Source organism: Salmo trutta, chromosome 13, assembly GCF_901001165.1.
Source record: "Salmo trutta chromosome 13, fSalTru1.1, whole genome shotgun sequence".
In the NCBI taxonomy this organism is placed as follows: Eukaryota; Metazoa; Chordata; class Actinopteri; order Salmoniformes; family Salmonidae; genus Salmo; species Salmo trutta.
Window position 1 is genome coordinate 25815247 of NC_042969.1, and position 27510 is coordinate 25842756.

At 45.2% G+C, this 27510-nt stretch overlaps 1 protein-coding gene across 1 annotated transcript in view; it reads left to right on the forward strand.

The window, feature by feature from the left end:
• The window catches only part of snx25 (sorting nexin 25), a 50757-nt gene that overhangs the window by 2616 nt on the left and 20631 nt on the right, over positions 1 to 27510 (forward strand). Inside the window, exons 3-7 of the mRNA XM_029771591.1 lie at positions 3866 to 4082; positions 8441 to 8613; positions 11539 to 11725; positions 20135 to 20205; positions 22254 to 22444. Coding sequence (XP_029627451.1) covers positions 3866 to 4082; positions 8441 to 8613; positions 11539 to 11725; positions 20135 to 20205; positions 22254 to 22444 — 839 coding nt within the window. The remainder of the gene's footprint in view (positions 1 to 3865; positions 4083 to 8440; positions 8614 to 11538; positions 11726 to 20134; positions 20206 to 22253; positions 22445 to 27510) is intronic.

Genomic DNA, 27510 nt, shown 5'->3' on the forward strand with positions numbered 1-27510 from the left:
AAAGGCCCAGTGTTCCCTTTATAGTGCACTTTTGACCAGGGTCCATGGAGGAGAGCATGGTGGCCCTTGTCAAAAGTAGCGCACTATAAAGGGAACATGGTGCCATTTGGGACAGGGCCAGAGATGTTTGCTGTCCTCCCTGGCCCTGCGTTTAACCAACATGCTGTTTACTTTACACACCACTCCTTTCATTCATACAGCAGGAGATTGTTCTCAGGCAATTTAGATTTATCAATACACTCGTCTCTTGCAGCTATTAGCCTCGCTTGAGCATTGAACTGCTTACTTCATGGCTGGGATTTTGTAGCCTACACTTTGGCTCTACAGTGATATATTGTCATGTATTTGCAGTAAGTCATGCAGAAAGGCATTACTATCTTGTCTACCCCCTCTGGTATTGTGATGAAAATGTTATATCATATCAGAGATCTGTATATACTGACAAGATGGCCAGGTCCCCACCCTAACAATAGGAGTTGTTGTTCCAAAGGCGGGAAGACAGGCGGTCTGCTTATTGTGGACAGATTTTGACTGGAGTGAACTCTCTCGCTTCGCCTCTTCCAGTATATACAGATCTCAAGACGTCCGCAGGGAGTCGATGAGCCAAGTAAAGCCCCTCCGGCCAAACCCGGATGACCCTGGGCCAATTGTGCGCCGCCCTATGGAACTCCCGGTCACTGCCGGTTGTGACACTGGGATTGAACCCCAGGCTGTAGTGATGGACCTTAGGCTGCTGCGCCACTCAGGAGGCCCCGCCTCTTCCCTTCTGATCATTTCTGAGCAGCGCCATAGCAAGGTCCATGCTGCCCTCTGACCTGTCACATGTTGGGTAGGGATGGGTCATTGAGGAGGAGCTCACTAGTGTTAATGCAAATGAATTACCAAGGTGGTTGGCAGGTCACCCCATCACTGGCATTACCATCATGTGGTTCTTATGTAGGGATTGATTGAAGCCATCCAGGAGATATAAACTGATCTTCTTCGCTGACTATGTTAGTGAAGAGCTCAACCAACCTCCCACTTCTCGCCACACTAAGGGAGTTTAAGTTATTCACAATATCCTGTAGAGGGCTCACTGTGGAGTCGGGCACTGTCAGTCTGAAGCAAAGCAAATTGAAGGCCTTTCTTTTTTGGGATATGTCTGACTAGGCTATAGCGCCCGACTACCTGGGTTTGTGCTCCCTGCAGTGCTGTCTGGCTCTCTATAGAAACACAGAAATGTAGCTGCACTCAGACATTGGCATGCTTTGGGTTTAGTGTCTTGAGACAAGTCTTTCCATACAGTATGTTCTCATTGATATGGAAGAGGTTCAGTATCATGGCAGACAGTGGCGCTGTCTGTATGGAGTGGCTGCCATCTGTTACCTGGCAGCCAGCATTGGTACTGTGCTGAGGTCCTCCCAGAAGAAGGGTCTTTACTGTCTGTATGGCTACTGCCTTATGCTGATGTCACAGAGAGAGTACCACTGAAGAAGTACATCTCCCCAACCAGGAGAGTAAACTGTAGCCTAGATGGCTAGGACACAACTGGCTTAAGGAGCAATCAGAAAGGGTATAGGGTTGGCTTAGGCACCATAGAGGTTAGTCTGTTGGACCAGACAGGTGATATAGCAAGCAGATCCACTGTCTGGGAGAACCCAGTGTTTAATTTAGGTCCTTTCAGGCCCTCTACAAGCTGGAATGTTGAATACAACTTGAATCTACTCTACTGGTTGTCTGCGGGGTTGGTCCTTATGATGCTCTGAGGTTTAGATGATATATCCACAAGAAAGTGTTGTTAAACTAACTTTTTTCAATATGTTGCTAGTGGATTAAGGTTTTGTCACCTGAAGCATTCGCACAGCCATGACCTCGGCTAGTGTGCATGACCTCGGCTAGTGTGCATGACCTCGGCTAGTGTGCATGACCTCGGCTAGTGTGCATGACCTCGGCTAGTGTGCATGACCTCGGCTAGTGTGCATGACCTCGGCTAGTGTGCATGACCTCTGCTAGTGTGCATGCATCACTATTTACATGGTTGTGCGTATGCTTCAAGTGCTAGAAATTAGAAGTTGACAGATTCAACTTTTTATGACAATCGGTAATTGGCATTTTTGGACGCCAATTACATTGCACTCCACGAGGAGACTGCGTGGCAGGCTTGACTACCTGTTACGCGAGTGCAGCAAGGAGCCAAGGTAGGTTGCTAGCTAGCATTAAACTTATCTTATAAAAAACAATCAATCTTAACATAATCACTAGTTAACTACTCATGGTTGATGATATTACTAGTTTATCTAGCTGGTCCTGCGTTTCATATAATCAGTGCGGTGCGTGTTCATTTATCATCGAATCACAGCCTACTTCTCCAAACGGGTGATGATTTAACAAGCGCATTTGCAAAAAAAGCACTGTTGTTGCACCAATGTACCTAACCATAAACATCAATGCCTTTCTTTAAAATCAATACACAAGTAAATATTTTTAAACCTGCATATTTAGTTAATATTGCCTGCTAACATGAATTTTTTTTAACTAGGGAAATTGTGTCACTTCTTGTGTTCTGTGCAAGCTGAGTCAGGGTATATGCAGCAGTTTGGCCGCCTGGCTCGTTGCGAACTGTGTGAAGACCATTTCTTCCTAACAAAGACCGTAATTAATTTGCCAGAATTGTACATAATTATGACATAACATTGAAGGTTGTGCAATGTAACAGCAATATTTAGACTTAGGGATGCCACCCGTTAGATAAAATACAGAACGGTTCCGTATTTCACTGAAAGAATAAACGTTTTGGTTTCGAAATGATAGTTTCCGGATTTGACCATATAATGACCTAAGGCTCATATTTCTGTGTGTTATTATATTATAATTAAGTCTATGATTTGATAGAGGAGTCTGACTGAGCGGAGGTAGGCAGCAGCAGGCTCGTAAGCATTCATTTAAACAGCACTTTCCTGCGTTTGCCAGCAGCTCTTCGCTGTGCTTCAAGCATTACGCCGTTTGTGACTTCAAGCCTATCAACTCCCGAGATTAGGCTGGCAATACTATAGTGCCTATAAGAACATCCAATAGTCAAAGGTATATGAAACACAAATGGTATAGAGAGAAATAGTCCTATAATAACTACAACCTAAAACTTAACTGTGAATATTGAAGACTCATGTTAGAAGGAACCACCAGCTTTCACATGTTCTCATGTTCTGAGCAAGGAACTTAAACGTTAGCTTTCTTACATGGCACATATTGCACTTTTACTTTCTTCTCCAACACTGTGTTTTTGCATTATTTAAACCAAATTGAATGTTACATTATTTATTTGAGACTAAATGGATTTTATTGATGTATTATATTAAGTTAAAATAAGTGTTCATTTAGTATTGTTGTAGTTGAACTTTAATCGGAAACTGCTTTTTTTTGGTCCTCCAATAATCGGTATCGGCCGTTAAAATCATAATTGGTCGACCTCTACTAGAAATGTGAACCCACTACCAACGTGTTGAGAAGTTGGTTTAACCAGAGGAACCGAGAGTAATGTCGAATGTCATTTTATTTAACATTACGGCTTGGCGAGGCTCTGAAAGGACCATATCCAAATGAGCACACAGCAATGTTTCCAATAGTACCTAGTAAGCATTAGTTAGCTATTAGTGGCTGATGCATTAGGATAGGATTGAGTAAGAATAGGAGGTGGGGATGATGGTCCAACATGATCAAGTCTTAATGTTAACTTACACCGTGAAATAAAGACGGATTGTGGCTGAACAGAGAATTCAGAGTTTTGCTACTCTTTAGCTGCAGAGATTTCTATTGATGCTTCTGCTTAAATTTACCCTTTATTTTGCCAAGCAGTGTACCAACCACGTCTTGTTCTCTGTGTCTCCAGTGTTTGACTACAGCTACAGGGACTATGTCCTGTCGTGGTATGTTCCGCTGAGCCGCGACGAGGGACAGCTCTACCAGATGCTGTCGGAGGACTTCTGGGAGATGGCCAAGCAGCTGCGGGGCCGCCTGGCAGACGTCGACATGGTCAACGTGGTCTGCAATGACACCGTCAAGACCCTCCATGCACACTTCTGTGACCTCAAGACGGCCAATACCAGGTACAGGACGGTGTGGGAGGAGGAGATCTGTTTGTGCTGTCTTGACAACCATAGGAGTTAGGACAACACAAACCAATTGGGGAGCAGGCAGCAGGCTAGAGGAGAGGTTCAGGGGCCCTAACATGGGTCATCATCACTCTGTAATACTCGGTATTACCCAGCTTCCTCCTTTCCTCAGGAGAGGAGAGCAGCCTTGCTTATTTTAGTCTGTGGCCATGGAGCAAAGCTTGGGACAGGGTTCGTAATTTAACTTATGCTGCTGGACTGGAGAGGATGCTCCTTCACTGTCTGACTGTTTTAGCTGTTTGGTTAACCCCTTTTGGAAATTGGATATTGTCACGAACCGGCTTGAAGTCCGTAACAAAGGGAGACAGCGTGGAGATTAGGAATAATACAAATATTTTTTGTTAACTGAAGTAACGTAAATACAATTAACAATGGTGTGTGTGTGTGTGTAGTCAGTAATCAGTAGCGTAAGTGAGTGGTTGCGTGCATTAATATGATTGAGGGGTGTTGAAAGGTGCCAAACCAAACAAACAAAACGGCCACAAAGATGCCACAACCAAAATCGAAGTGTGTCTGCATGGAGAGAGTCTCCTCAATGGGCCCAGGTGTGTCCCATGTCGCTGACGACCTTCCCAGCTCCCTCCGCCGACATCCTAATAAGGAAAACGAGCAAAGAGAGAGAATACGGAAGACAGAGTGGGAGGGTAGTCACAATATGGATGGGGCCAGATGTAAATATTTCTAACAGAACAACTATAAAAAGCATATGCATGACCATGGTAGCAATTGAAAGAGAACACTTTGGACATTATGGGGAAATGATCAGGACACAGCAGTTCACGTCACAAGACTTGAACCAAACATTACACTGATTTTATGTGCATTTTACATTTACTGTACTTTTCACAGCATTTGTCAACAAAATATGAAAGTACGTTTTGGAGTAGGTGCAAGATGAGAAAAAAACGATGACAAGGGTTTGCGTGTGAGGTCTAACTGGTGTATCCAAGTTGCCACACACCTCTTAAAACTGAACAGTTCCTAAGTCATTTCAATGAGCTTTAATGACTCAAGGAAAGAGCTCTCAGCTATCAGGTGCATTTTTAAGGTCAACTAGTTTTGCCATTGATGAACAGAAGCAAGCGCACGTGTAGTTTTTTGTTTGGAACACAGCCCTGCATCCCCACTGTCACACAATTACTGTTGATTCTGTGAGTGAAACCCCATGCAGCCCTGTGAAGCAGAGAACGTGACCTCTGTCTTCGTGTATAGCATGTTACTTTACAGCCACTGTGTTCCAATTTTGGCACTTATCAATGACAAAATCTGCCGTTTTCAACCGTAAGGGATGACGGGCTGTGAGCGGAAAGAGCTACCGGTCAGTGTTTACGATGCTGTAAAGTCTCTGTTCCATTTGCCCCGGACATGTAGAAGTGGAGCTCACTCGTAGGAAAGCAAGGACAGACAGGGAAATGGGGAAAGTATTCAGACCCCTTGACTTTTTCCACGTTTTGTTACGTTACAGCCTTATTCTAAAATGGATTGAATATATTTTTTTAAATGTCCTCTTCAATCTACACACAATATCCCATAATGACAAAGTGATAACAGGTTGTTTGACATTTTTAGAAAATGTATTACAAATAAAAAAAATGCCTTATTTACATAAGTATTCAGACCCTTTGCTATGAGACTCAAAATTGAGCTCAGGTGCATCCTGTTTCCATTGATCATCCTTAAGATGTTTCTACAACTTGATTGGAGTCCACCTCTGGTACATTTTAATTGATTGGATATGATTTGGAAAGGCACACAGCTGTCTATATAAAGTCCCACAGTTGACAGTGCATGTCAGAGCAAAAACCAAGCCATGAGGTCGAAGGAATTGTCCGTAGAGCTCAGAGACAGGATTGTGTTGAGGCACAGATCTGGGGAAGGGTACAAAACAAATTCTTCGGCATTGAAGATCCCCAAGAACACAGTGGCCTCCATCATTCTTAAATGGAAGACGTTTGGAACCACCAAGACTCTTCCTAGAGCTGGCCGCCCAGGCAAACTGGGCTATCAGGGAGGTGACCAAGAACCCGATGGCCACTCTGACAGAGCTCCAGAGTTCCTCAGTGGAGATGGGAGAACCTTTCAGAAGGACAACCATCTCTGCAGATCTCCACCAATCAGGCCTTTATGGTAGACTGGCCAGACGGAAGCAACTCCTCAGTAAAAGGCACATGACAGCCCGTTTGGAGTTTGCCAAAAGGCACCTAAAGGACTCTGACCAAGAGAAACAAGATTCTCTGCTCTGATGAAACCAAGATTGGACTCTTTGGCCTGAATGCCAAGCATCTCCTCTGGAAGAAACCTGGCACCATCCCTAAGGTGAAGCATGGTGGTGGCAGCATCATGCTGTGGGAATGTTTTTCAGTGGCAGGAACTGGGAGACTAGTCAGGATCAAGGGAAAGATGAACAGAGCAAAGTACAAAGAGATCCTTGATGAAAATCTGCTCCAGAGCTCTCAGGTCCTCAGACTGGGGCGAAGGTTCACCTTCCAACAGGACAACGACCCGAAGCGCATAGCCAAGGCAAAGCAGGAGTGGCTTCGGGACACTCTGGACTTTAACCGGATCCAACTGTAGGAAGAGTCTGTAGAGACCAGAAAATAGCTGTGCTGCGATGCTCCCCATCCAACCTGACAGAGCTTGAGAGGAACTGCAGAGAAGAATGGGAGAAACTCACAAAATACAGGTGTGCCATGCTTGCAGCGTCATACCCAAGTAATCGTTGCCAAAGGTGCTTCAACAAAGTACTGAGTAAAGGGTCTGCATTGTTATGTAAATGTGATATTTCATTATTTTTGTTTTGCTTTGTCATTATGGAGTATTGTGTGTAGATTTGAGGGGGGGAACAATTTGATCAATTGTAGAATACGGCTGTAACGTAACAAAATGTGCAAAAAGTCAAGGGGTCTGAATACTTTCTGAATGCCCTGCACTGTCTGAGCAGCGGAAGTCAGAAAAAACACAATTTAAATGTGTTCATTATGCCTTTTTAAAATAAGTTAATCACTGTGTGACTGTCTGTTAGTTCATTTTGCTTCTGTAATGCATAGTGTTACTTACTATACAGTGAAGCAACCAATTAAAATATAATTTTCTATAAGCAATCCATTAGATACATTTTAACAGTAGGCCAGTTCCAAACAGTCAACATTGAAGCAGGGTCTCTGCTCTCAGCTAGGTAACCGGTTGAAATGTACAGCAAAATGTCACTATTTTGAAACCCTGAAAGACTGAGCAGGTATGTCCTCACAGTGAGCAAGCTGCTTCCCTTGGTTTCTATACTGTGTGTCTCTGGCTCTGCATCCCACATTGACTTTGAAAGAAGAAAGAAAGAGGTCCTCATCCATCAACTGATAGTTTTATTGGATGTTTCCCAAATGCCGTTTGGGATGCATCCATTGTGTAATCTTCCTGTGCTAGATTAATATTGTGTATTATGGGGTTTAATAACGTATGTTGCCAGTGCCACATTCTGTGCTCAGACAGAGCAAATCTAGCAGTCTGTGTAATGTCAGAGGTCCCTCTTGAACTTTAAATGAGGCTTTTCAGAAGTTCAGCCAGTCAGTCCTTCTTTCCCAAAGACTTCCAGCTGGAGATGCTGCTCATTATTTTAGCACAGTTTCAGATGCACTTGACCAGAACTGCTGGGCTACCTCTGCCCCCCCCCCCCCCCCCCCCCCCCCCGAGTTCCCTGCCCCCCCCCTCAGAGCTCCCATGCCATTTTTCTATGATGGGTTTGTCACCTTTAAGACTGCAGCTTTATTTACACAAAGATGATGCTCACTTTGACAAACCCATCATAGTGAATGGATAGTCTTCAGTAGGGTTGAGTGTATTTTGTTCAAAGCACATGTCTGTATGTAGGCTTTCCAGTAAATGCACACTTCCTCTGTCATGCCTGCTGTCATATCTCAGAAGCCATGATGTCATGCCTGCTGTCATGCCTCATTAAAATGAAAGAGCTGTGACTGCAGTATGGATCAGTATCAGTTATGTTCTCTCCAGCCCCTCTGTACAGAGATCTGTCATGAGGACAGATTGCCGTCTAAAGCTGAATACCACATCTCTGATGTCTGGCCTGCCTTTATCCTGCCTGGAGTTTGACTGGGAAAAAAACTAAGCGCTACAATTAATTCCATTGATTTGACTTTAAGTTTATCAGCAGTAATCAGCTTACACAAAGATACTGGCATTGCCTGTGCAGTGAGGAATCGCTCCTTTGTAGCGTGCAGAACAAAAAAGTAAATGTAGGAGCCCCACCCTTCTCTCACTCTCTAACCCCTCCCCTCTCCCAGGCAGGAGGAGTTGCCCAAGCCCTTCCCCCTGCACCAGTGTCTGCAGAGCCCTGAGGAGGAGCTACGGTTCCTGCGCTGCTGTGCCCGCCTGCTCATGCTGTGCCTGCTGCCCACACGAGACGCCCGCTCCTACAGCCTGCGCGTGGTTCTAGTGGAGGTTATCACCACCAAAGGTACACACACAGCCAGGGACACACCGTCCTCTCTAAAGCTCATCCATTATTCGTTCAACACAGGGACTGACTCACTATGCGTCCCAAATTGCACCCTATACCATTATTGTGCACTACTTTTGACCAGGGCCCAAAACCTATGGGAAATTGTGTCCCAAATGGCACCCTTACTCAGTGAATTCGAAATCTATTTCATGTAACACTGGCATGATGAGCAATGATGTGGGCTGGATGATGTGACTGAGCTCCAACTGAATGACTTGTCAGCTACTGTATTTATGCTGTTAGGAGGGGGGGAAATGCTCTCGCATGCTCCTCGCTGTACTAACCAAAAAACAACAGGGAAAAACAAGATATTTGCTGATGTTAAAATATGAATGACTATGGACTGTCTCTGAAGACGCCAAATGGAAAAGCAAAAGGCAACACCAATCAGAAAAGGGCTGTGTTTCACAACAGGGTTTTACTTCCTTGTGAACTGACTTGCTGTGCCATCACAGATGTGGTGCTGTTAATAGCAGTGAAGGAAGGCTGCCTGACTGCAGACCAAGGAGGCAGAGCTAAATGGGCTGTCAACAAGGTGTGTGGGCGATTTGTTTATCTTGCAGGCACAGATGGATGACACAAATATACTTCCAGACCCCTAATTATATCTTCATTACCACCGTTACTTAGCAACATCCCTCCTTCAAGGTACTGAACATGTTAGATTTGCTCAGTTATACCCCCACTCTCCTGTCATGGTGTTGGGGAGGTTCTGTTATACCCCCACTCTCCTGTCATGGTGTTGGGGAGGTTCTGTTATACCTCCACTCTCCTGTCATGGTGTTGGGGAGGTTCTGTTATACCTCCACTCTCCTGTCATGGTGTTGGGGAGGTTCTGTTATACCTCCACTCTCCTGTCATGGTGTTGGGGAGGTTCTGTTATACCCCCACTCTCCTGTCATGGTGTTGGGGAGGTTCTGTTATACCCCCACTCTCCTGTCATGGTGTTGGGGAGGTTCTGTTATACCTCCACTCTCCTGTCATGGTGTTGGGGAGGTTCTGTTATACCTCCACTCTCCTGTCATGGTGTTGGGGAGGTTCTGTTATACCCCCACTCTCCTGTCATGGTGTTGGGGAGGTTCTGTTATACCTCCACTCTCCTGTCATGGTGTTGGAGGTTCTGTTATACCTCCACTCTCCTGTCATGGTGTTGGGGAGGTTCTGTTATACCTCCACTCTCCTGTCATGGTGTTGGGGAGGTTCTGTTATACCTCCACTCTCCTGTCATGGTGTTGGGGAGGTTCTGTTATACCTCCACTCTCCTGTCATGGTGTTGGGGAGGTTCTGTTATACCTCCACTCTCCTGTCATGGTGTTGGGGAGGTTCTGTTTTAAGAGCATCCAAAATGCTCAATGTTATTGTTTCATGTTATCAGTTTTTTGGGGGGGCATTTGTTAATATTTTGTAATTTGTTTATTTTATTTGATCTCACAAAGTAATGCGATTTGAGGATAGATTTGATTTCTTGAACAATGGGACGTTGTTTTCTAACTGAGCTCAACCTGAGGCCAGGCTGTAGTACTTCTATGGGTTTCCATGGAGGACTGACTAGGTGGAGAGAGGTGGGCCTCCCAAATGGCACCCTATTTCCAATGTAGTGCACTACTTTTGAACAGGGCATTGTTCAAAAGTAGTGTACTCTGTAGGAAACGGGGTGCCATTTGGGACACAACCAGAGAGGGTGAAGTGTGGGGAAATGTACTGCCCTCTGTACCAAGGCTGGGGGCTGCCTGGAGTGGCATATCTCTGATTCCATTTGCCAGAGATTATCTATGAAATCGCCATTTAGAAAGCCATTCCACCAGCTATGTGTGAGGAATCTGATAGTTTGCTTTGCATCACAGCAGCACAGCGCTCGGAAATGTTTGAAGTCACACATAAAGCATATCAGATCTTTCAGTGTTTGGCTGAAAAACCTGTGAAATGGTATAGAATCCAGCCCTCTAAACCACACACTCAAATGCTCCCAACACACATCAGCAAAGCTTTCGTCTAGTGCACAACGTCTAGCTTGGTGCAGATGCCTGCTCTCAGTATTAATACCCATCAGAAGCAAGCAAAAACAGAGGGATGTCTGCAGCTCTCTCCGCTCTAAATATTAGGGCCTTGAAGGAAATATGTGGGGGGGTGTAGCAGCAAGAGTGGAGGATGAGGGGAGTGGTTCTTGGACCAGCCCATAGACCCCCCCCCCCCCCCCCGAGGCACCCTATTCTATACATCAGGGTTTCCCAAACTCCATGACCCCATGTTTTGGTTTTTGCCCGAGCGCTACACAGCTGATTCAAATAATCAAAGCTTAATTATGAGTTGATTATTTGAATCAGCTCTGTAGTGCTAGGGCAAAAACCAAAATGTGCGCCCAGGGGGGGCCCCAGGACCGAGTTTGGGAAACCCTGCTCTACAAAGTGCACTCCTTATGGGCCCTGGTCAAAAGCAATGCATTATATATTGAAAAGGGAGCCATTTTGGACATAGCCCTGGCCTACTGCCTGCCAGCCTCAGCTTTTACCAGTTCAGCTGTTTACGGCTTCTTGTGTAAGCATGTATGAGTCACCACTTCCCTTATAAAACATTTATCTCCTCCATAAAAATGAAATGTGAAGAAGCCCACTAAGATAGCCAGTGACATCTGAAGGCAGCCCAGCAATGCCACACTATAAGCCTGTTTTCTACTCTCTGTGTGTGTGTGTGTCTAAATGAATAAGCTGGAGCATGCCACACTATAAGCCTGTTTTCTACTCTCTGTGTCTAAATGAATAAGCTGGAGCATGCCACACTATAAGCCTGTTTTCTACTCTCTCTCTCTGTGTGTGTGTGTCTAAATGAATAAGCTGGAGCATGCCACACTATAAGCCTGTTTTCTACTGTGTGTGTGTGCAGTGCTGAAGCCGCTGGTGGAGGTGCTGAGTGACCCGGACTTCCTGAACCTCATGCTGCTGTCTCAGCTGGAGCACCGCGAGCAGCTCAACGAGCACCACAAGAAGGCCTATACCTACGCCCCGTCGTACGAGGAGTTCATCAAGCTCATCAGCTCCTCCTCAGACATCGACTTCCTCAAACAGCTCAGGTACAGACAGAGCAGCCTAACCCTAGTCCTACTAGTGCTTCTGCGTGCAGGTCGTCTGTGTGTCCATGTCCTGACTGACACAGAAGATCTCCAGTTTTCTCATTAGCCATGCCGACACGTACACCTCAACCACGCTGTCTCGTGTCATACCAACACGCCACACTGTCGCTCCCCTTTAGTGCTGAGAGATTAGTGCTTTTTGTAGCCCGTCGGGTTTTGGTTCGGTTTAAAAAATATATGTATCTATGTTTTTAACAATACATGCATTATGCTGTAACAGCACAAAACAAGATGCTAGTGCGTGACTGCGCTTTACTATCACTTATTAGGCTCTAACCATCATTTATTCACATTACTTTAATAAAATATTTCAGTTGTGTATGTTAGTTATTTTATTCCAAGTCATCATCTCATCTCTGCTCAGGCAGTATCAGCCAGACAGCCTTTTATCTCAGTGCTCCCAAAAGATTCATCAATAGAGTCATCCTGGCTAGCTGCCTGCTGTCTGACAATCACTATTTCAGTAGTGCTTCAAAGTAGATAAGTCATACTTTTTAAAACTGCTAAATAACAACTATCAATCAATTAGATGTATTGTCGGGGAGAGATGCCTAACGACCGCTCTCCATCCGTATCTATCTTTCTTCCTCTCTGTCTGCCAGCCCCACAGGCATGCTTGCCCAGCAAGAACCAATGAGAACAGGCAGCTATAGGCACAATGGATTCTGGTCATTGTAGTTAATTACCATGTTTTCTGCTCTTAACTATGATGAGTTGGACAACATGTCCCAGAGAGATCTCTCTAGAGAAAAGGCGCGTTGAGCGCACAGAAAAAAGGCCAAACTAAATGGAATTCAAACAATTGAACTGACTTCGGTCAATTAGTTATTAAAAAACCGCAATATCATTTAATCGCTGAGCACTACTCACCTTAAGCCACCCTGAGTGACAAACCTGTGTGTTTGTGAGCCTCTCTGTACCTGCTTCTCTGTGTCCCGATGTAACGTTTGTCGTCGGGAGACGAGGAAGCGGACCAAAACGCAGCTGGGAGCGAATACATGTTTATTTAACACACTATAATTAAACATGTGCACAAAATCAAGGAAAAACTGCCAATACGTTACGTGCTCAAATAACGAGACAACAACCCACAAACATCGTGGGGGAAAAGGAACTTAAATGTGATTCCCAATCAGACTTCACAAGCGACAGCTGTCTGATTGGGAAATCACCCCGAGCCCAACATAGAAATAAAACACAAAGAAAGGCTATAACCAAAACATAGAAAATAAAGCATAGAAATGCCACACCCTGACCAAAATAGCAGAGTTCACCTGGTCAGGGCGTGACAGTACCCCCCCTCCAACGGTGCGTACTCCCGGCGCACCAACCTAAAGTCTATTAGGGGGGGGGACCTGGGTGGGCGCCTCACCCTCGGTGGAGGCTCTGGCCCCGGGCGTGTTTCTCCCCCTGCCTCCACCCTAGCCCTACCCCTCTGGCCCGGACTGGACCACTGTGGAGCGGCATGCTCAGGCTCCGGAGCGGAGCCGTCGACCGGAACAGGATTGGGCACCGGTGGACCAGACACGGGCCGTGCCGGACTGTGGACACGCACCGTGGGCTTGGTGCGGGGAACAGGAACGGGCCGGACAGGACTGTGGACACACACCGTGGGCTTGGTGCGGGGAACAGGGACGGGCCGGACAGGACTGTGGACACGCACCGTGGGCTTGGTGCGGGGAACAGGGATGGGCCGGACAGGACTGTGGACACGCACCGTGGGCTTGGTGCGGGGAACAGGGATGGGCCGGACAGGACTGGGGACACGCACCACTAACCTGGTGCGGGGAGCAGGGACGGACAGGACTGGGGACACGCACCACTAACCTGGTGCGGGGAGCAGGGACGGGCCGGGCCGGACTGGGGACACGCACCACTAACCTGGTGCGGGGAGCAGGGACGGGCCGGACAGGACTGGGGACACGCACCACTAACCTGGTGCGGGGAGCAGGGACGGGCCGGACAGGACTGGGGACACGCACCACTGACTTGGTGCGGGGAGCAGGGACGGGCCGGACAGGACTGGGGACACGCACCACTGACTTGGTGCGGGGAGCAGGGACGGGCCGGACAGGACTGGGGACACGCACCACTAACCTGGTGCGGGGAGCATGCACCCGAAGCATGCATAGCTCTCCTGTCTGACAGCCTCATTCGTGATTCTCTCTCCCCTTGTCACTGCCCTGTGTTTCTCTGTCATTGACATACAGCGCAGTTTTTCATGAAATGACACTAGGACCCAAACAATCCCTGGCTGCTGCCTCTGATCAGGGTGCTTTACCTCTTGGTGTTGGGCCGTGCTGTGTTCAGCTCTCCTGCAGGCTACAGTCATTACTCCCTCCCTCCAGTGCCACACTCTTATGAGCCATGCCAACCTGACGAAGATCCTTGTAGGATCTAAACATTGTTTGTTAGTGAATAAAGGTACGCGGTGGAGCTTGTGAGTGTGCAGACTTTATTAAGTCAGCCTGTAGACCTAACGCCACGACGCTGACTGGGTCAGCCTGTCGACCTAACGCCACGACGCTGACTGGGTCAGCCTGTCGACCTAACGCCACGACGCTGACTGGGTCAGCCTGTCGACCTAACGCCACGACGCTGACTGGGTCAGCCTGTCGACCTAACGCCACGGGGGATCATAAGGGATCATAGCTTTCACCTGGTCAGTCTCATGGACATAGCAGGTGTTCCTAATGTTTTGTACACTCAGTGTACGTACAGACACTACCGTTCAAAGGTTTGGGGTCACTTCGAAATGTCCTTGTTTTTGAAAGAAAAGCACTTTTTTTTTTGTCCATTTAAAATTACATCAAATTGATCAGAAATACAGTGTAGACATTGTTAATGTTGTAAATGACTATTGTAGCTGGAAACTGCTTTTTTTTTTTTTAAATTCATGGAATATCTACATAGGCGTACAGATGCCCATTATCAGCAACCATCACTCCTGTGTTCCAATGGCACGTTGTTCACTAATCCAAGTTTATCATTTTAAAACGATAATTGATCATTAGAAAACCCTTTTGTAATTATGTTAGCACAGCTTAAATGGTTGTTCTGATTAAAGAAGCAATAAAAGGGGCCTTCTTTAGACCAGTTGAGTATCTGGAGCATCAGCATTTATGGTTTCGATTACAGGCTCAAAATGGCCAGAAACAAATAACTTTCTTCTGAAACTTGTCAGTCTATTCTTGTTCTGAGAAATAAAGGCTACTCCATGCGAGAAATTGCCAAGAAACTGAAGATCTTGTACAACGCTGTGTACTACTCCCTTCACAGTACAGCGCAAACTGGCTCTAACCAGAATAGAAAGCGGAGTGGGGGGCCCTGGTGCACAACTGAGTAAGAGGACAAGTACATTAGTGTCTAGTTTGAGAAACAGACACCTCACAAGTCCTCAATTGGCAGCTTCATTAAATAGTACCCGCAAAACACCAGTCTCAATGTCAACAGTGAAGAGGCGACTCCGGGATGCTGGCCTTCTAGGCAGAGTTGCAAAGAAAAAGCCATATCTCAGATTGGCCAATAAAAAGAAAAGATTAAGATGGGCAAAAGAACAGACACTGGACAGAGGGACTCTGTCCTGCTTGATTTTTGCTCTGACGTGCACTGTCAACTGTGGGATTTTATAAAGACAGGTGTGTGCCTTTCTACAGGTTGACTCCAAGTTGTAGAAACATCTTAAGGATGATCAATGGAAACAGGATACACCTCAGATCAATTTCAAGTCTCAAAGCAAAGGGTTTGAATACTTACGTAAATAAGGTGTTTTTGTTGTATTTTTATACATTTGCAAAAATGTCAACCTGTTTTCGCTTTGTCATTATGGGGTATTGTGTGTAGATTTGATGAGGATATATATATAATTTTTTTTTTTGAATCAATTTTAGAATAAGGCAGAACCGTAACAAAAAGTTGAGGTCTGAATACTGTCTGGCCCATACACCGGTTAAATCATTATTTTTAAGCCTTGAGACAATTTGAGAGCTATATTGTATGTGTGCCATTCAGAGGGTGAATGGGCCAGACAAAATATTTACGTGCCTTTTGAACAGAGTATGGTAGAAGGTGCCAGGTGAGTTTTCACACCCAGGTAAGTTTTCACACCCCTTTGCTATGACACTTCAAATTGAGCTCAGGTGCATCTAATACATTTTTTAAAATCATCCTTGATGTCGCTGCAACTGAATTGGAGTCCACCTGTGACCAATTCAATTGTTTGGACATGATTAAGAAAGAAACACCTGTCTACACAAGGTCCCACAGTTGACAGTGCATGTCAGAGTAAAAACTAGACTATGAAGTCCAAGGAACTGTCCGTAGTTCTGAGAGAATTGTGATGAGGCATATATCTGGGGAAGGTTTTAAAATAATTTGTAAAGTGTTGAACGTTTCCAAGAGCATGGTCTCCATCATTGGGAAATTGAAAAAAGAAATATGGAACTACCCAAACTCTGACTAGAGCTGGCCGTCTGACCAAACTGAGCAACCGGGCAATAAGACCTTGGTCAGGGATGTGACCAAGAACCCAATGACCACTCTGACAGAACTAAAGAGTTCCTTGGCTGAGAGACCTGCCAGAAGAACAACAGTCTCCACAGCACTGCACGTGACCGCTGTTCCCCATCTAACTTAACAGAGCTTGAGAAAATATGCAATGGAGAATGGGGGATAATCCAGACATACCCAAGGCGACTCAAAGCTGTAATCACCACCAAACGTATTCTACAAAGTATTGACTCTGGTGTGAATACTTATGCAAATGATTTTTGTATTTCATTTTAATTAAGTTTGCAAACATTTCTAAACATGTTTTTACTTTGTCATAATGGGGTGTTGTATGTAGATGGGTGAGAAAAAAATCTATTGAATCCATGTTGAATTCCGGCTATAATACAAGATGTGGAATAAGTCAAGGGGTATAAATACTTTCTGAAGGCACTGTGCATGCAGCTGGTGTTCAGCCTGCCGTGTGCCTGACAATCAGAAACTGCATTAGAGGACGGCTGAATGCATCCCAAATGGCACCCTATTCCCTATAGTGCGCTACTTTTGACCAGAGCCCTATGGTAGTGAACTATATAGGGATGACGGTGCCATTTGGGATGCAACCATTGAATGCCCTGTAGTTACTAGTGTATGATGAATCAGCAAAGCATCTTATAATACCAGATCCATCGCAACTGTGGATCAGTCCAATCTTTCTGTATGGCACTCTCAAAGGCAACGGTTTCATACGCTTTAATCGTTAAAACCAGTCATGTTCTCCACATCGATCAAAAGAGACCCTTTTGTATTTTTTTCATTGCTAATTTGAAGCTATATTGATCCAACTGTAAAAAAAAAATTCTTAAGCACTCTGAGCCTTGGCAATGTTCCCTTGTGTTAAGCATCTGGCTAAAATGTTGCAAGGACATTATCTAAGGATGACTCGTATGTATCTACTGTTGATAGTCTGTTTACCAGAGGTGTCTGATCTGATTCTCAGTTACGGAAAACATTTTGGCTGAAGTGTTTGTTCTCTTGCCGTGTCCAACAGTTAAAACCTGTGGATTTACTTTTTAGGCATTTAAGTGGCTCTTATCAGAGTCGACTTACAGGAGCAATTAGGGTTAAGTGCGTTGCATAAGGGCACATTGTCGGATTTTACACCTAGTCGACTCAGGGATTCGAACCAGCAACCTTTATGTTACTGGCCCAACGCTCTTAACTGCTAGGCTACCTGCTGGATATAAGGCTTTTCACTTGCGAGATAATTGCAGTATCCAGACAGCTAAATGAGCTAGCTTAGCATGGTAGATGTAACCATAGTTAAGCCCACTGATGACGAAGAGCTCCAGCTTAAATTACACCGAACCTGCCCTGTCCGTATACCTTACTGCTGGGTTTCCATGGGAACTGAGCTTCAGTAAGATGACATGTACTGTAGCAGAGCACTTTATCAGGGAATCAAGAACAGGCTTTTATATCAGTATAACAGGTCTCTAAAACGGGTGTTTTATATCACTGTAACGGGGGTTTTATATCACTGTAACGGGGGTTTTATATCACTGTAACGGGGGTTTTATATCACTGTAACGGGGGTTTTATATCAGTATAATGGGTCTCTAAAACACGGGGGTTTTATATCACTGTAACGGGGGGGGTTTATATCACTGTAACGGGGGGTTTATATCACTGTAACGGGGGGGGTTTTATATCACTGTAACGGGGGGGGTTTTATATCACTGTAACGGGGGGGGTTTTATATCACTAACGGGGGGGGGGGTTTATATAACTGTAACGGGGGGGTTTAAATCACTGTAACGGGGGGTTTATCACTAACAGGTCTCTAAAATGGAGGGGTTTTATATCACTGTAACGGGGGTTTTATATCACTGTAACGGGGTTTTTATATCACTAACAGGTCTCTAAAATGGGGGGGTTTTATATCACTGTAACGGGGGTTTTATATCAAAACAGACACATTTTCAAGTTCAATGCCAACGTTTATATAATAAGGTAAATGATTCATTTAAATCAGCCTATTCCCTATATAGTGCACTACTTTTGACAAGAGACATGGGCCCTGGTTAAATGTAGTTTACTATATAGGGAATAGTGTTCCCATACAGGCAGTGGTTGATGATGCCTTCACTGACTATTTTGTGCTGTAAGTGATTACAGCCTTGAGTCCTCTTGGGTATGATGCTACAAGCTTGGCACACCTGTATTTGGGGAGTTTCTCCCATTCTTCTCTGCAGATCCTCTCAAGCTCTGTCAGCTTGGATGGGGAGTGTTGCTGCACAGCTATTTTCAGGTCTCGCCAGAGATGTTCAAGTCCGGGCTCTGGCTGGGCCACTCAAGGACGCCCCAGTCTGAGGTCCTGAGTCCTCTGGAGCAGGTTTTCATCAAGGTTCTCTCTGTACTTTGCTCCGTTCATCTTTCCCTCGATCCTGACTAGTCTCCCAGTCCCTGCTGATGGAAAAACATCCCCACAGCATGGTGCTTCCACCACCATGCTTCACCGTAGGGGTGGTGCCAGCTTTCCTCCAGACGTGACGCTTGACATGGAAGGTTCTCCTATTTCCACAGAGAAACTCTAGAGCTCTGTCAGAGTGGCAACTGGGTTCTTGGTCACCTCCCTGACCAAGGCCCTTATCCCCCAATTGCTCAGTTTGCCTGGGCGGTCAGCTCTAGGAAGAATCTTGGTGGTTCCAAACTTCCTCCAGTTAAGAATGATGGAGGCCACTGTGTTCTTGGGACCTTCAGTGCTGCAGAAGTCTTTTGGTACCCTTCCCCAGATCTGTGCCTCGACACAATCCTCTCTGAGCTCTACGGACAATTCCTTCGATCTCATGGCTTGGTTTTTGCTCTTTTTATGCAATATCATCTGTGGGACCTTTTATATAGACAGATGTGTGCCTTTCCAAATCATATCCAATCCATTTGAATTTACCACAGGTGGACTCCTGTTGTAGAAACAGATGAAGGATGATCAATAGAAACAGGGTGCACCTGAGCTCAATTTCGAGTTTCATAGCAAAGGGAATGATGTAAATAAGGTATTTCTAAAAACCTGTTTTTGCTTTGTCATTATGGGGTAATGTGCATAGATTGAGAAATGTTTTATTTAATCAATTTTAGAATAAGGCTGTAACGGAACAAAATGTGGTCAAGGGGTCTGAATACTTTCCGAATGCTCTGTATGTATGAAGCACTGTATGTATGAAGCACTATGTCTAATGCTCTATGTAATGTTAGTGACGTGTTGCATGTGTGTCTACATCAGTCTTAAGATGACATGCTGTATGACGCAAATATTATTTCCTAATGGATACAATGGTTATCATCCCAATCATCATATTTACCCGTAGCCAAGGTCACTGCAAGGAGGTAATTACATGCAAACCAGTCTGTCTGTGAGTGCCAGAGGGAGCAATATTCCATGCTAAATATTCAACACCATTCTATGGGGCCCTGCCGTCTCTTGCATTTATTTGACGTCTCTGGTCATTTGAGGCGAGGCATGGTATGAGGCGAGGCATGGTATGAGGCGAGGCATGGTATGAGGCAGTGAGAACGCAAAATGATTGCAATTGGTGTCATCTCCACTTGGTTGGAGTCATCGTTTCATTGGCACTTAAATGGCTTATTTCACCTGTAATAGGGATGTGAAATTCAAACTAAATGTTCTCTGAACCACCATGGCTTTCCTACCTTCTGATACTTAACCATACATTACATCTTACTATTGTGACGTCCTGTTTTCAATTATACTAATGGTACGGTAGTCCAGCTGAAACAACTCCTTTTTGTTCTTCCCGTCTCTTGTCCCTTCCTAACTCCTTCCTCTCTCTCCTTCTGTAGGTACCAGATCGTGGTGGAGATCATTCAGGCCACCACCATCAGCAGCCTCCCCCAGCTGAAGAAACAGAAAGGTATGCCATGAACAACAACTCCACTGCCTCTAGTGAACAACCTTTAGCTACAGGCTGTGTTCTAGACCGTATTCACAAAGCGGCAAGAGTAGGAGTGCTGATCTAGGATCAGGTCCCCCCCTGTCCATGTAATCTTATTTAATGTGAACTAGAAAGGAAAACTGATTCTAGATCAGCACTCCTACTCTGAGATGCTTTATGCGTACGGGTCCAGGCCTATAACAGCTCTGACGTCAATGGAGTTTGATGTTGCATCTATGACTAAGAGCTATGATTGACAGCTGGGCAGTTACCAAGGCGTCGTCACAGTGATTACCCAGAGAAATTAACCGGAAATTTCCTATGAGGCAAAGGTTCTTTATGAGCCAGTGAATGCATTAAAATGTTTCTCTCTCAGCAAGCTGCGACACTTTTAATATTCTCTCTTTCTCAGCGAGCTGTGATGGGCAGTGGACTGGAAACTGACAGGCTAGAAGCTAAATGTCATTCACTGACTGATCTCTCACACAGCAGAAAGGAGAGGCTGCCGTTGTCAGTCTTCACCTTTTCTCAGATGAATTGAGCGATACAATTCAGAGAAAGAGGGGGGATTATTTGTATGTGATGAATGAGAAAGACATTGTGGCAACTCCAATGTGAGCTAAGAGCTGTTCACTTGATCCTCTGTCTCGCCCCATCTGCCTTCCAGCCAGGCTTTCATTACCTCTGTACAGGGGGGAAATTGAGTTATGTTTGGAGAAGGGCAGATGATGTTTCCTCCACCACGTAGTGCATCATGTTCTCATTCACCCTCCCCTAGTCCATCCAGGGACGTCATGTTCTCATTCACCCTCCCCTAGTCCATCCAGAGACGTCATGTTCTCATTCACCCTCCCCTAGTCCATCCAGAGACGTCATGTTCTCATTCACCCTCCCCTAGTCCATCCAGAGACGTCATGTTCTCATTCACCCTCCCCTAGTCCATCCAGAGACGTCATGTTCTCATTCACCCTCCCCTAGTCCATCCAGAGACGTCATGTTCTCATTCACCCTCCCCTAGTCCATCCAGAGACGTCATGTTCTCATTCACCCTCCCCTAGTCCATCCAGAGACGTCATGTTCTCATTCACCCTCCCCTAGTCCATCCAGAGACGTCATGTTCTCATTCACCCTCCCCTAGTCCATCCAGAGACGTCATGTTCTCATTCACCCTCCCCTAGTCCATCCAGAGACGTCATGTTCTCATTCACCCTCCCCTAGTCCATCCAGAGACGTCATGTTCTCATTCACCCTCCCCTAGTCCATCCAGAGACGTCATGTTCTCATTCACCCTCCCCTAGTCCATCCAGAGACGTCATGTTCTCATTCACCCTCCCCTAGTCCATCCAGAGACGTCATGTTCTCATTCACCCTCCTCTAGTCCATCCAGAGACGTCATGTTCTCATTCACCCTCCCCTAGTCCATCCAGAGACGTCATGTTCTCATTCACCCTCCCCTAGTCCATCCAGAGACGTCATGTTCTCATTCACCCTCCCCTAGTCCATCCAGAGACGTCATGTTCTCATTCACCCTCCCCTAGTCCATCCAGAGACGTCATGTTCTCATTCACCCTCCCCTAGTCCATCCAGAGACGTCATGTTCTCATTCACCCTCCTCTAGTCCATCCAGAGACGTCATGTTCTCATTCACCCTCCCCTAGTCCATCCAGAGACGTCATGTTGAAAATAGATGTAACATGAGTTGTCTGAATCATCCTAACACAGTAATGGGGATGGTGTGGAACTCAATAGTGTCAATTTGTCTGAAGGATTCATGTCCCATCTCCTGTCTGTCTGAGACCTGCAGGGTTTTCTTGTTCTCTGTCTGGGGGAGCTAGTTTTATTGGTGTTGATAAAGAGTCTCTTCTCTCATCACTATGTGAAGGGCTGTGCCTTCGTCTTTGGTGTTCGCTTTGATTAACCTATCAAATCTTTGGATTAAAGCATCTGTGTCCTCGGTGGTGGTATTTAACTGGTCAACCATATATTTTAAATATACTAAGATGTCCTCCGACAACTCGTCCCTACAGACAGTAAAGGGAAGGAGACTGCAGCCATGAAGGCTGACCTGCTCAGAGCACGCAACATGAAGCGCTACATCAACCAGCTGACTGTGGCCAAGAAGCAGTGTGAAAAACGCATCCGTCTCCTGGGGGGCCCCAACTACGAACAGCAGGAGGAGGGCTGCACGGACGAGGGAGAGGGACCCCAGAGTCAGAGGGTATGACTACACACACACAGTGCCCAGTGTTGATGTTTGGCTGGGGTTTATGTCAGTCTGTCTGCAGTCCCTCTGCTCTAAACCCTCTAAATTTAAAAAATCTTCAACTCTCTAATCACAAAAAAATGATATTGCTACGTGCGCTGAATACAACAGGTGTAGACCTTATGGTGAAATGCTTACAACCCCTTAACCAACAATATTTACTAAATAAACTTACGTTTTAAAAAAAAGCAACACAATAAAATAACAGTAACGAGGCTATTTACAGGGAGTACCGAGTCAGTGTGCGGGGGTACAGGTTAGTCAAGGTAATATGTACATGTAGGTAGGGGTGCATAGATAATAAACAAAGAGTAGCAGCTGTGTAAAAAAAAGGGGGGGGGGGTCAATGATAATAGTCTGGGTAGCCATTTGATTAACTGTTCAGCAGTCTTAGAGCTTGGGGGTAGAAGCTGATCAGAAGCCTTTTGGACCTAGACTTGGCGCTCCGGTACCCCTTGCCATGCGGTAGCAGAGAGAACAGTCTATGACTGGGGTGGCTGGAGTCTTTGGCAATTTTTAGGGCCTTCCTCTGACACCGCCTGGTATAGAGGTCCTGGATGGCAGGAAGCTTGGCCACAGTGATGTACTGAGCCGTACGCTCTACCCTCTGTAGTGCCTTGCGGTCTGATGCGGAGCAGTTGCCATACCAGGTGGTGACGCAACCAGTTAGGATGCTCTCAATGGTGCAGCTGTAGAACAGTATTCATACCTATGTGTTCCTTTTGTCCAGGTGGGAAATGGCAGTGTGGAGTGCAGTAGAGATTGTGTCATCTGTGGATGTGTCGGGGTGGTATGCTAATTGGAGTGGGTCTAGGGTTTCTGTGATGATGATGGTGTTGATGTGAGCCATGACCAGCCTTTCAAAGCACTTCATGGCTACAGACGTGAGTGCTATGGGTCGGTAGTCATTTAAGCAGGTTACATTGGTGTACTTGTGCACAGGGACTATGGTGGTCTGCTTCAAACATGTAGGTATTACAGACTCAATCAGGGACATGTTGAAAATGTCAGTGAAGCACTTGCCAGTTGGTCAGCGCATGCTTGGAGTACACGTCCTGGTAATCCCTCTAAACCAGGCGTCAAAGTCATTCCATGTGGTGTCGGCTGGTCGTTGATTTTTTTACTTTCAATTAAGAACTCGACTAATTTGTGACCTTACTTCATCAATCAAGTAGAAGGGAGGAGCGAAAACGTGCAGACAATCGGCCCTCCGAGGAATGAGTTTGACACGTGCTCAAAACCCTCTAACCTCTGACAAAGTGCCAGTAGCAGATGAAATCCTGTTTTATCACACGGCAGAACAGCCAAGACGGCAGAACGGCCAAGACGGCAGAACGGCCAAGACGGCAGAACGGCCAAGACGGCAGAACGGCCAAGACGGCAGAACAGCCATGTGTTTGTTTGACAGTGTAATATCTACAGCACACACATACACTGAGCCCTTTGGCATTTCACAGTGAGGACTGTGTTGACATGCCCAGAGGTTCCCTATAGAGGATAATTACAGCAGGGAGAGGAAGACCTTATTGCCTCCCAGTTCATTACATTAGTTCATATTGTAACTGTATTTGAGTGTCATTAAACATTACTTTGACTCCTCTGCAGTCCCAGATGACTGAGCTTTAATGAATGTGGGCCTGGCATTCCCTTATCTGGAGTTCAGTGACTGATCGGATGGGGCTCTGGTCAAAGTAGTGTACTATGTAGAAAATGGGGTGGAATTTGGGAAGCAGTCTGTGTCAGCCCACCCTGAAAACCCCGTTGGAACATTGGCCCATTTAGTCCCGTAACGACATGATGGCTGAGCTCGCAATGTTTTTGACGAGCACAGTGTCTGTATCTGGCAGTGATGAATAACCCCAGGTCTCCTCACCACATTGAGTGGTGCTCCACTCTGTACATTTTTGTTGTCACCTTTAAATTGCCTGGCTAACCTTCAAATCAATGGCATTTATTGACTGGCTGCCACCCTATTCTGATTCAGAGGGGTTGAGTTAAATGCGGAAGACACATTTCAGTTGAATGCATTGTTGTACAACTGACTAGGTATCCCCCTTTCCCTATTCCCTACATAGTGGACTACTTTTGACCTTAGCCCTGTGTTTAAAGGTAGTGACCTATATAGGCAATTGGGTGCCATTTGGGATGCAGAGTCTGCTGTACTCTGGGGCCAGTATACAAGGTCCCTATGGTCATGAAAATCCTGGAAAAGTCATTTTACAATTGTGTTTTCCAGCCCTCAGTTTTGGAATTTTATTTAAAGAATTTGTTAATGTAATTTCTTTAGGCACAGTTTAAAAATGTATTTTATCAGTCAAATAAAAATCTACATATCAGCCAGGATCGGCATGATGCTTTAGCGCATGTGTGTTTAAGCACATCACTTGCATGTGTGCACTACGAGTGGGATGTTTCTCAAGGACAGAGAGACCGCAACAGGTAGGCCTATCCTGTAAAATATGATCGAGAATAAACTAATAACTAATTAGGTAGCCAATTCAAAACATATTGTACCCTCTAGTTAATTTTAGCTATTATTATTATTATTATTATTATTATTATCATGTTTTAATGTTTTCGTCATATCCCCAAAAACCTTCCACAGACACTCGCGACTAAGGCCATACAAAGTTGATTAACATTTTTGAATGATTCATATGATTCTTTTCAACGGTTCTTTTTGACGAAACAAAGGATTCACTTCGCCGTTGTATTAGTTGGGATTCAGTTCAATCGAATCATGCATCTCAAAATATTAATTTGTGAATCGCGAAGAGTAATTTTAGGGGAGTTTTTTTTTTATGTATCCTTTTGAATTATGTCACTTCAACTTGTTTTGTAGATACTTCTAGTCGATTTAGGCATCCAATGTAAGGGACATTGCAACAGAATACATTGCTAGTCAGCCTGCAAAGTAAACGTATCTAAGACTATGGTAGAAAATTATAATTTTTACATTTTTAATTTAACCATTATTTAACTAGGCAAGTCAGTTAAGAACAAATTCTTATTTACAATGTCAGCCTACCAAAAGGCCTCCTGCGGGGATGGGGCCTGGGATAGAGATAGATAGATATCTATCTAACGTTTTAATACAATATAAATATAGGACAGAACACACATCACAAGAGAGAGAACACTACATAGAGACCTAAGACAACAACATAGCAAGGTAGCAGCACAACATGGTAGCAGCACAAAACATGGTACAAACATTATTGGGCACAGACAACAGCACAAAGGTCAAGATGGTAGAGACAACAATACACCACACATAAGAGTAAGAGTGTCCATGATTGAGTCTTTGAATGAAGAGATTGAGATAAAATTGTCCAGTTTGAGTGTTTGTTGCAGCTCGTTCTAGCTGCAGCCAACTGAAAAGAGGAGCGACCCAGGGATGTGTGTGTTTTGGGGACCTTTAACAGAATGTGACTGGCAGAACGGGTGTTGTATGTGGAGGATGAGGGCTGCAGTAGAGATCGCCAGATTTACATTTACATTTTAGTAATTTAGCAGACGCTCTTATCCAGAGCGACTTATAGTAGCGAATGCATGCATTTCATACATTTCCTATATTTTTTCCTCCGTACTGGTCCCCCGTGGGAAACGAACCCACAACCCTGGCGTTGCAAACACCATGCTCTACCAACTGAGCCACACGGGACCAGATAGGGGGGAGTGAGGCCTAAGAGGGTTTTATAAAGAAGAATCAACCAGTGGTCTTGTGACGGGTTTATAGAGGAGTATAGAGTGCAGTGATGTGTCCTATAAGGAGCATTGGTGGCAAATCTGATGGCCGAATGGTAAAGAACATCTAGCCGCTCGAGAGCACACTTACCTGCTGAGTTATAAATTATGTCTCTGTAATCTAGGATGGTCATCTGAATCAGGGTTAGTTTGGCAGCTGGGGTGAAAGAGGACCGATTACGATAAACCAAGTCTAGATTTAACTTTAGCCTACAGCTTTAATATGTGCTGAGAGAAGGACAGTGCACTGTCTAGCCATACTCCCAAGTACTTGTATGAGGTGACTACCTCAATCTCTAAACCCTCAGAGGTAGTAATAACACCTGTGGGGAGAGGGGCATTCTTCTTACCAAACCACATGACCTTTTGTTTTGGAGGTGTTCAGAACAAGGTTAAGGGTAGAGAACTTGTTGGACACTAAGAAAGCTTTGTTGTAGAGCATTTAACACAAAATTCGGAGATGCCAGCTGAGTATAAGACTGTATCATCTGCATATAAATGGATGAGAGAGCTTCCTACTGCTTGAGCTATGTTGTTGATGTGAATTGAGAAGAGCGTGGGGCCTAGGATTGAGCCTTGGGGTACTCCCCTGGTAACAGGCAGTGGCTGAGACAGCAGATTTTCTGACTTTATACCCTGCACTCTTTGAGCGCAGTAGTTAGCAAACCAGGCCAAAGACCCCTCGGAGACACCAATACTCCTTAGCCGGCCCACAAGAATGGAATGGTCTTCCGAATCAAAAGCAGACAGTGACACATTCTTCCCTGCATTTAGCTGATATAGGGTGTAATCAGTTTCTATTGGACAACTTCAGGTATGTTTATCCCCGTTTTGCTCCATTTGCTTCCGTTTAAGAAACTTTTTCAACAGAATCGGTGGAATGAATACACCCCTGATCACACGTAAACACAGTTCACTTTTGTAGCAGCCACGTTGGATTCCTTTTTGCACCTATACACACTCCTCTCACCTTGTCCCTTCGCTTGTGGACTTCAAATAGTGAAAATGTCTCTTGCTTCTCCATTTTGAGAAAAAATGAATTTGTTCAAAACTGTTGTCTTTCTCTCTGAGACAACTACTCACCACATTTTATGCGCTACAGTGCTAGCTAGCTGTAGCTTATGCTTTTCAGTACTAGATTCATTCTCTGGCTGGACAACGTCAGTTCATGCTGCAAGAGCTCTGATAGGTTGGAGGACGTACTCCGGAAGTTGTCATAATTACTGTGTAAGTCTATGGAAGGGGGTGAGAACCATGAGCTTCCTAGTTTATTT